The sequence below is a fragment of the Triticum dicoccoides genome, chromosome 4B (assembly GCF_002162155.2).
Source record: "Triticum dicoccoides isolate Atlit2015 ecotype Zavitan chromosome 4B, WEW_v2.0, whole genome shotgun sequence".
Taxonomy (NCBI): domain Eukaryota; kingdom Viridiplantae; phylum Streptophyta; class Magnoliopsida; order Poales; family Poaceae; genus Triticum; species Triticum dicoccoides.
This window is the reverse complement of record NC_041387.1, coordinates 41,449,447-41,459,731: the sequence shown is the minus strand read 5'-3', so window position 1 is coordinate 41,459,731 and position 10,285 is coordinate 41,449,447. Positions and strand designations below refer to the sequence as shown.

The following is a 10,285-nucleotide window of genomic DNA, read 5'->3' as shown; positions in this document are numbered from 1 at the left end:
GATAAAAATTCAGGGTGACATCTGTCTATACAATTAGTTTTCAAAGTAAACTTTTGCACCAAGATTGTGACATAGTCACATTCCATCGAATGAACATGTGATGCTGACCGAAGACTTGATCAACTGTTTAAATATGCCTATGATAAAAAATAGTTTATTCAAAGCACATTTATCTAAGAATGTAGTACGATTTGTTTAAAGTCAAAAATGAGAAATTTGGTTACATCCTAAATTATCATATATATTGAGGAATAAATTTCATCAACTCATGATCTAAAATGAAAGGACTTCTTATTAGTGGCATAAAGTCGTGAGAAAGCCATGTTATATGCACTCTATTATGTGTTGGAGCACATGTGTGCTCGTTATCCCTCCCATCAAGTTGCCCCGGGATTTACAGCCCAACACACATAGGCCACTAATAATCTATGTATGCTTCTTTTGAACAGTGAATATGGCCCACATCTGAAGTCCATGAAACATGACTATGTGAGGCACTTTCACACCGGATCGAATGTCAGACCACCATATGGGTCGTCCAAGACGAGATTCTGGACTAACAGAGTCATTTTCGAGCCGATTTATTATGTCTGACTCATGCATGTGGCTTCCCTTCCCCTACACAACTAAAGCTCGTCCCTCACTGGCTAAAGCGAACTCCACCTAGATCCACCATTCCCCCGCAGTCAATTCTTCCTCATCAGCCATTCCCGAAGAGATCTTGCCGCTCATTCCTGGCTTCGATTGCGGAGAGCAGATCATCACATAGATTGCCCATAGTGTGGCAAATGTCGGCAATCTGCCCCCGGTCACCTGCAACCACAAGAGTCCCTTTAGTATGAATCAGATTCACACCATAACCATTTGCAACAATCTAGTCCTCTAATGCAAGCCCATCATAATTCTCAATAGTCATTAAAATATGGAATCAAAACAGCTAACAATCTATCATGTATCCAAAATTGACACCTATGCTTATCATACATGCCGGAGAAAAATAGCTACAATGTTGCTGTCAAGATAACATTTTGGAAGCATTTTCTCTCAAATAAGTATTAATAGATCAGACACTGACAAAATGATTATGGTAGTGTAAACCAAACGAAATGACATGGCCCACACACCAATCTATTCAGGAGTGTTACATTAATCCAACAATTTGTTCAGTGCATGGTAGCTATATAAATAATCCAGATATCATTCGTGTTGACAGAAATTAGGAATGCTCCCAAGTACATACAAAATTGTCGAGAGAGAATTTCCTAGCATGCTGAGTTTCCAAAGACTGGACTTCTTAATAATGACACACCTTCGCGTCCATGCAGGAGCTTTAGGGTCGATCAGGCCATAGATTTCTTCGATGTTGGCGACGAATCTTCCGTTCAAGCTTCCGTTGCCCCTCCACCACACATATTTGCGCGTCTCCACTCACTCCCCTCATAGGCGGCCGCTGCTCGACATGTTGAGCCACTCATGGCTGTCTCCACTCACTCCCCTCGTAGGAATAGTGAACCGTAAAAATATTTTCAGAGTATTAGGCTTGTATCATGAATTATGTTCGCTTCTATCAATGCTTCAAGACACAAAGCTTTTTGTGTTTGCTATAAGAAAACTAAGCAAATATGAAGGTAAAAGGAAATCATCAATATAATTCCGCAAAAATTACTACATGGAACGGACATGAAATGTTGCGGAAATTGCTGAATCTTGCTTTTCTGGAACAACGATATAGAGTGTTCACTACTGACTTGCACATACTTTGCAATCAGAAAAAAGCTTCATCAAGTATGTAGACGCGGTGAAAGGGAATACAACATACAAAAGCTAGATACAGAATTCAAGATAATAAAGCTAGATGGAGCTAACACGACACAATATGCTTCATCGTTTAGCGGGTACTCCCATGCATATACTAAATCATATAGACATACACTTCAACCATCAGAACTATGCCAGAACTGGAACTGGTTTGTTCTTACATGTCATTTCCAGTGAGAAAAGGGGGATGCTATACATTCCAAGTCGCAAAAATTGTCTTAAAATTATAAGAAGCAAACTAAAAATTATAAATAATCAGAAGAAGTGCTCCCGCTGAGTGAAAACACATTGCATCTGAACAATGCAAAGCAACTGCAGCACATAAGCTAGCACCTTATTCATGCTTTAAAGGTGTACAGTTTGACCACCTACTCGTAGCTACTATACACATTCACAAGACATTAGGCCTTTCATGTAATATTTTTCTAGGCAAGAAAACATTGCTATATGACGTAACTCGTAGTAGTAGGTAAATTCACAAACTGTGTATGTTGTATCAATGACTCTGCTGTAATCAAACTTTGAAGCTACAATCAGATAAAGGAATAATATGAACTTCAGTTAACTGATGTAAAATAACAAAAAGAGGCATGTCTAAAGAACACAATGGAAGAATAGAAAAATGCATCTAGAAGATTACACATGATCTAATCATATACCTTGCCACCCAAAATTTTGCCTTTGTCGTATCAATGAGTTTGCTGTAAATGAGGAAGTAGTAATTTTTGCACGTACTCTAGGTGTTTTGTCATCGGTTGAACGACAAGCTTCTTCATTTTTGGAAACTACATGAACAAGACAAAACATTTGTTCACAGTAAGTTAGTAACCCTAAAGGATCTACCTACTCGGAGAAATTCATAAGAACAAACTGCATATACAGTAAAACACAACGAGCTCTGAATCAAAGTATAACTATTTGAAAATCTTTGGAGAAGATCAAACAATACATCATTGCATCACTACTCGGGGTCACTAACGGAGGCGCCAATTCCTTCGAGCTGGGGAAAGGGGAATTGAAGGTGCTCAGCAGAACTGGAAGGGGGAGAAATGAAAACCTCAAACACTACCATTTGAAGAGCAGAGGATATATATTTATGCACTCACAGAAATAATCACCGGAGGTCCTGTACAGATACAAGTAGGTGGTGGCATCGCCGTCTTAGCTCGGTTGTCCAAGCAACACAGAATGTCCTGATCACCACACAGTTGAAATTGAAAGTGTTTGCAACTCTGCAAATTATATACATATCCAACGATTTAGTTGGGAGTTTATTCTGCACCATTTGTGAAAACACACACTCACAAGCAATTCGTTGAGTAGACACAATGAAATAAAATTATATTGTGAAAAATACTATTTATCAAACAGGTGAAACAAACTAATCAGGTGCATCTCCGTAAGCAAAGAAAAAGGCAGACCAAAATCTATAGGATATGAGACATATATATCTCTTGGTTTATATATAGACACACACACACACGTCATAATACCTTGACTTTCTTCCAGAGACTAAACATTGGTTTGTGGACTAAAAACTCAGAGAAAAAATTACCAGAATGGGTAAATGAGTAATGGAGCAAACATGCACATTACTGAGAGAGAACACATGTCCAGTGCATACAGTTATAAACAACCATACTTGTTTAATTTCCATGTGGGAGAAGTATATTAGGTTATGAAAGCAAGCGCCGTCGTTCGTGATTTTAACGCACACGACTGATGTCATGTCACAATGTTGCCAACCGGCTTGCCCATGACACAGCTAGATTCTGTCACCTCAATCTTTGTAATCTCATCGTCTTAGGACATGCCACATCTTGCAATGTTGTGAGTAGATGACAGATAAGATGTAGCAGTGTATAATGGAATTAGGGGTGGATCAGCAACCTGACATGCGCGGGGGAGGTACTCTGCCCGCCACTTCCCATCCCTAGAGGGGGCGTGGAGGGTCGGCTACCATCACCTTGACGCTCGGCCCACGAGACTGCCATGGATGTATTCTCACCTGCGTCGATGCCACATGCACGACGCCACGACCGCGGCTGCCACAGCCTGGCCTCTCCTACAAGTAAAAAAGTAAATCACACCAAAATCAACACAAAAGGCACACCAAATCAAGTTGAGAAGTGAGAGTGCAAGGGATTCATCGTACCTGCTCCGAGTAGGTCGAGACGCAATAGTAAATCCCACCGGCTGCCTTCATGTCCGTTCATGATTGGAACAGGCATGTTTCAGCCAGCTCGAGGTGCACTTACCAAGGTTGCAAATTACATGATTTACGTACATATATTGTGAGAAGAAAACCCAAAAAAAACCATTATGTGTATTTTAGCGAAGTGTGCTTCTGAACCACAGCTTGGAATTGTGTAATCACGACATGACATCATGATTCCGCAAAACAATTCAGACCATAGTTAGCACAGTATGGACACCTAAATCTTGAACATTCTAAAATAACTACAATATCCTCATTTTTCTCTATTTATACCAGAAAGTAAGAAGAACCGCAAGCAATCATCAGGAAATACCAAATCTAGGGGTTACAGAAAGTCAAAGTGTTCCCATCAAACTGTGGAGAACACTAATGTTCTACCTTGTTTTTAATCAAAACTAATGTTCTACCTGGGAAGAAAAATGACAGATGCAACTCACGCAGATGACCAGGCCTAGGTAATTTATAGCAGATGTCCACCCGTGAGTCCTTTTTCTGCGGATTAAAAGAAACACTTGCAAGTTGTTAAATCAAAAACAGTGAATATAGCATGCAAGTAATAATCAGAATATTATTCAGTTTCCATTTCCATGAATCGATCAGAGATAAAGTTGATATTTATTTGACATTCAATCAAACAGTCCCAATCAAATTTAATTTGGGGCAAGGTAGAAAGATGCAAGTCATAATAGGGAGAAAAGCTATCAAGAATGCCATGCTGCTTGTTGCGACAAATTTACCATGTTACACCTTTTCGTGGAAGGGTCAAAAGATCTGGATGCGCTTATCTGAAATTCTTAAAAGATCAGTTCAAACAAATTATAGAGCCAAAGCAATTCAAAATTTAGCATTATGAAGAAAAGGCTCGTGATTAGTATGCAAATACGAAAGGCACAGATTACTACGAAGTAGGATGACTGTCTGCCAAAGGCAAAAATAACTCAGTTTTATGTTTTTCTAAACTAAAGCAGAAACGACCGTACAATTGCAGGAGAAAAATTGATGTATGCTTTTTCTAACCTCAGCAGTAACGAACACACAATTGCGGCAGACAGGCTTGGGCATCACAATCGAGAACATCTATCACCAGCATACCGCACCGATTGCGACACCTCATGTTGTCATGCACGCAGTAGCAGACCTAGCAGCACAGATCAAAGAGTATTATATAAAACTGTAGCAATTCATATGTAAACCATTATTTTTCAATCACACACACAAATAACTAAATTGAATCGATAACAAACTTACAAAATATAGCTGACACCACTAATGTAGTAGGCTACTCAATGCCACAATAAACAAAACCAATCAACCAGGTACTCAAGTAGCATTATTTACAACAGTAGTCACTTCAGATTCAAAAGGTGTAGATAGAATGAACAAGCTTAATATCTAGTCTTTCTTGTAGTCTAACCTCACCCGACATTGATGCTAGATAGATGGAATTGCACATGTTTAAACTTGGTTCTCCTAGTATCGAAAATCTCCACATGCATCAACTAATTAATCAGTGGCAAAAAGGAGCTTTCGATGGAAGAGAAAGAAATAAAAACCCTGCAGAAAATTGACTGTTGGCAGCAGTGGACGGGAACGACCAACAATAAAACAACAGAAGCTTGTTTAGTTAGCCTGTGTACCATGACCTGGCTCACCATAATAACATCTTCTGCAGTCAAGGAAAGCAAATCAAAACCCTATGTGTACCATGAGGTGCATACATCACATCCCTGCACACAAAGAAAAAAAAATCACCAGATCATTCAGCAACAGGGTGACAAACACAGACAGAAGAAAGAAGAAATCCATAAACAGAGAAGCTGAACCAATCTCTGCAAAAATGAAAAGAAAAAAATGTGCACACACACGCACATATCAGCCAGTTCTAGCATGCATCGATCCATCAAAGCATTAAGCCATCAGCCACCCATTAGAGAAGTGAAAAATGAAAGGATTCAAACTTACGCATCAATCCATCTAAGCATCAGGCCAAAGGCAGCGGGAGCGAAGTGCTCTGATGAATCCGCTTTGCACAGCTCTGATTCCCTTGCGCATCTCGGCGGCGACGCAACCCCGGCCCCTTCACTCACCTCTACTGCGGCGCTTACCTGACCCCCTTTCTCTACCTTGTCCCTCCTCACGTCGCCCCCGATCGACATCCAGACAAAGGGCGCACATAGCTTGGGCCCGAGCTGTGCGTGGCAGTGGATCCACGGCAGCGGCGGCGGCGTCCTGGGGATGCTGATCCATGACGGGTGATGTATCCTAGGCTAGGCGGGAGAGATTGCTCTTGCTTTACACATTGAGAGAGACAGACACAAGGGCTTGATTCGTTCCTCACATGCAGGCTAGGCGGGAGGATTAGATAGCTGTTGTTGCTGTTATTTTCAAACTCCCATCAACTGTTGTGTAGACTGCTAGTGAGATTTAATCACACTGCGTATATATGCTCAACCAAACATGCAGGCCAGTTCAAGATGGATTATTCGCCAGTTTATCCTCATCCTAGATCCATCACTACCACTAATCGACACATCAGCAAGCTGCAGTCTTGGTAGGGAGGGGAAAGGAAGGAGGAGGCGTACCTTGGGCGTACAGGTCCTGCAGCCCGACGGGAGGGAGATGCTGCAGATGTCGCCGGGTCGAGGTCCACCGCCGCAACAAGCACCCCCATACGCCTTGCCCCAACACCGAGAGAAGGGGTTGGATCCCGATGCTGACGGCTAGGCTAGGGTTCGTCGCCGGCCTCCATCCAGATGTTGCGGGTGCGGATCCGGCGCCGTCGTCGTTGTAACAGATCCATGGCCATCTCCACGCCCCCATCATCCGGATCCTCGTGATCCACGACGGCCGCGTCTGCCCGGATCGGCGTTGGCGGATGCGGCTGCGAGATCGCACGAGAGGACGGCGGCTCTGTGTCGTCGAGGGGATCGATAGGTAGCGCCGGAAGTGAGGGAGAAGGTGGGGCGGGGCGACGCCAGGATCGCAGGAGGAGATGGGGGGCGGGCGGCGCTGGGAGCCAGGGAGGAGGCCGGGGCTGGCGGTGTCGGGCGGTGGCGACGGGATAGGCCTCGCTCGTGCGTGCGAGTCGCCTGATTTTTTGTCGTTGTTTTTTCTTTCGTAGGTCTTTTTTCGCTGGTCTTTTTTCATTGAGGCATGCGAGTGCGAGGCGTGCGAGGACTGGAGGCATCGCTCCATTTTTACGTGGTTTTGGTTGGTTTTCTTTTTGGTACGGGGAAGTGGGAGGTGGGATTGAAGACGAAAATAAACCGGATGAAAATGATGGGACGAAAATAAAATCCGAAACGCGACCTACCAACTAAGACATTAGGAGTTTAGATTTGGTTGGTTTTCTTTTTGGTACGGGGAAGTGGGAGGTGGGATTGAGGACGAAAATAAACCGGACGAAAATGGTGGGACGAAAATAAAATCCGGAACGCGGCCTACCAACTGAGACATTAGGAGTTTAGATGAGGAATTTATAGGGACTTAAATTGGGCATTTTAGACTTATGAAAGAAGACCCTAAGAAAGAGTCTTTTTAGGACTTTTAGTTGTAACATGATTTTTTAGTCTATGTTTAATCCCAAAAACCAAACAAATAGAAACTTTTTAGGCACTAGCAACTTTTTAATTGAGACTAAAAAAATTAATAGAACTTATGAATCAAACAGGCCTAAAAATGCAAGGCTCACACCTGGTCTTGCTCGTCCTCGTAGAAAAGGGTGCAAAACCGTGACATTCGTTGTTTGACGAGCAAAATCGAGACGTGTCACCGTCTTGAAACCTCCCAAGGAGAAACACCGAGGGCGCAACGCGTCCCAATCCATTTTTCTTTGGAAGACGCACACGTCCCTATCCTTTGGCCTTTGCCTGCCTGCTTTGCTCTGCGCATGCAACGAGTCACGGTGGCACAGCCACACTTTTCACCCGTCCCAGAGCGGCGCGTGTAAGCGGCGCCTACGCGCGCGCGCCACGAGCCTCCGGTCTTTCGAGGCGACCTCCCTACGTGCCGCTCTCGCGACGCGCCACCGCAAACACAGCGACCGCTTATAACCTTGCCCCAGCCGGACGCTCTGAAGCCACCGCCGTCTTCAGACGAGCTGTATCCTCTCATGTACTCGCTCAGGCTCGCTACCAGCGGCAGCACAGCACTCGGCTTCACGCTCGGCCGGTTCGGCGGGAAGACACGCGGCGGCGCCGCAGCAGGAGGACTAGCGGCACCCGCAGCCGCGGCGCACGCAGGGAGGAGGAGCGTCTCCGCGACGTCGAACGCCGCCGCGCCGGTGCCGGGCGACCAGGGCGTCGGCATGGACCCGAGCAAGCAGCAGCAGCAGCACAAGCCCCACGCGCCGGCGGGGGAGCAGCAGGGCGACGACGTGCACAAGACCACTACTGCTCACGGGTAACTTCCTTTCCACCAAGCTCTCCTCCCCTCTCTTTCGAAATATGCGGAAGAGATGGCCGGAAACTTGACGGTGTCTGGTGTCTTGGCGTGGCGCAGGGACGTGATGACCCACTCGTTCGGCGAGGGGTACTCGACGAGGTCCGACGAGGAGGGGTTCGGAGGGGTCTACGGCCAGAACGACCCGGTGCTCAACCCTGGGACCGAAGTGCACCCCGACCATCCTGGTAACCTATTTGTCTGTCGCTAGCTCTGAATATATCTGTATTTTGAACAATCTTAGGATTCGATCTGTGATGGTGGCATGGTGCGAGTGGTGAATTGATCGGGGTTTTCGTGTGTGCAGAGTATGACAAGTCGCAGGGATCGGAGGTGAAGGAGAAGGAGAAGGCGCGCCATCTCAAGGACGACAAGCACGCGACCTGAGATTGATAAAATGGCTAGATCGCTAGGTGGAGATCAACAATTTGGATCGTAGTAGATGTTCAGTGTTTAGTTTGCTTTGTTTGGTTGCCATGCCATGAGGTGTCCGGCTGCTTCTGTTCCTACTGCTAGCCTGCTGCTGAAGTTCGCTGTGATGTAAAATTACTAGTAAGCTTCTTTTCTTCTTGAAGAAGCTTAGATGTGCGTGATGATTTTTTTTCTCGTGCCCTTTATGATGATTTTTTTTCCTTGTGCCCTTCATGCTTGTGTACGAGGAGAAATTCGCTACAATAAATGTTTTACCAAGGATCCGGCTGTGCCGACATTTCTGTGTTTTGTCAATAATCAAAATGTTTACATGGCTGTGCCTATATCTCTTGAAACAGCCTTGCGCCTCGCTATATTAATATAGCAACTTATAGCAACTGCTGGTACAACCGATCCAATGCTAGGGCGCCAACGGCACAACCGCGCCCCCAAGAAAAAAGAGAGCATGAAAGGAAACAATGCCGCCAACGGCGGATCAACCAGACCGTCGCTCACTGAAGTTGTCCCCGCCACGCTCTTAGTGCTTCGAACAGCCGCGAAACAAGCAACACCCTCATGGGGCGTGAAGGCCCAACGTGTCGACCCAAACCCAAATTGCGTCTCTGCCGATCCATTTTTGGCAAAATTCCGCCTACCCATACCCAAATTGCGTCTGCGCCGATCTATTTCCGGCAAAATTGCGCCGATCCATTTCCGGCCATCCTACTATCGCCTGTCGTCTAATTTATGACGACTACCGACAGCGGGTCCAATAGTCAACCAGTGAAAGCGTCCACTTTTAACCACAACGGAAGGACCTCAGAACATAGAGGAGAGCGCCAGGCCCAGATTTCCGGAATACTTCTACGGGGAATGCTCATTGAATGAGCATTCTCCATATTATGCCTTGAAGAGGACTCGAATCTCCATGCTCTTCAGCACGAGATTTTGAGTCTCGCGTGTCTACCATTTCACCATCAAGGCATCTTGAAAGTGAATCGTATTCCATGAACGGGTCCATAGTTAACCAGTGGAAAGCGTCCATTTTTAACCACAACGGGTCCATAGTTAACCAATGAAAGTGTCCATTTTTAACCACAGTGGGTCTATAGTCAACCAGTGGAAGCGTTCATTTTTAACCACGCTTGCGACGGGGCCTAGTCTCATCCACTTCCGTTCACATCTGCCCCCCACCACCCCCTTGTGCTTCTTTGCCGGCGACACCATCAAATCCTAGCAAACAATGGGCTTCTTCGGCACTAGTAAGGGCAAGTGCACCCCGACGCCTCATCCTCCCGTGCTCCTCCCCCTCCTCCGCCGTCGGTGCGTGTCCGCACATGTCATCGGCGTTTGCACATCTCTGTGCACCAAGCGTGGTGGCACTGGGAGTACAGGCAG

The 10,285-nt window shown here is 45.4% G+C and overlaps 1 protein-coding gene and 1 long non-coding RNA gene across 10 annotated transcripts; one reads left to right on the top strand and one right to left on the bottom strand.

Moving 5' to 3' along the window:
- Positions 1-290: 290 nt before the first annotated feature.
- LOC119294875 lies at positions 291-7,184 on the bottom strand. Of its 9 annotated transcripts, XR_005143590.1 has the most exons (8): positions 6,619-7,184; positions 3,974-5,763; positions 3,709-3,883; positions 2,925-3,050; positions 2,768-2,852; positions 2,478-2,603; positions 1,310-1,490; positions 291-813 (listed from the first exon to the last, which is right to left on the bottom strand). It is a non-coding gene; the product is annotated as an uncharacterized LOC119294875 (long non-coding RNA). The 9 variants fall into 9 exon arrangements; XR_005143589.1 differs by having other exon boundaries at positions 2,768-3,050; XR_005143585.1 differs by having other exon boundaries at positions 2,478-2,852.
- A 938-nt stretch (positions 7,185-8,122) lies between these two features.
- On the top strand, positions 8,123-9,169 carry LOC119293300. Its single transcript, XM_037571815.1, has 3 exons — positions 8,123-8,437; positions 8,537-8,664; positions 8,784-9,169. The coding sequence occupies exons 1-3, from the start codon at positions 8,148-8,150 to the stop codon at positions 8,861-8,863; spliced, it is 498 nt and encodes a 165-aa protein (XP_037427712.1). The 5' UTR covers positions 8,123-8,147; the 3' UTR covers positions 8,864-9,169.
- Positions 9,170-10,285: the final 1,116 nt, after the last annotated feature.

What these genes read in the sequence shown, in the direction of transcription:
- LOC119293300 (XM_037571815.1), top strand. Translation starts at nt 8,148, where the DNA reads ATGTACTCGCTCAGGCTCGCTACCAGCGGCAGCACAGCACTCGGCTTC. An exon ending in AAGACCACTACTGCTCACGG is followed by an intron (nt 8,438 to 8,536) that starts GTAACTTCCTTT and finishes GGCGTGGCGCAG; the next exon opens with GGACGTGATGACCCACTCGT. An exon ending in AGTGCACCCCGACCATCCTG is followed by an intron (nt 8,665 to 8,783) that starts GTAACCTATTTG and finishes TCGTGTGTGCAG; the next exon opens with AGTATGACAAGTCGCAGGGA.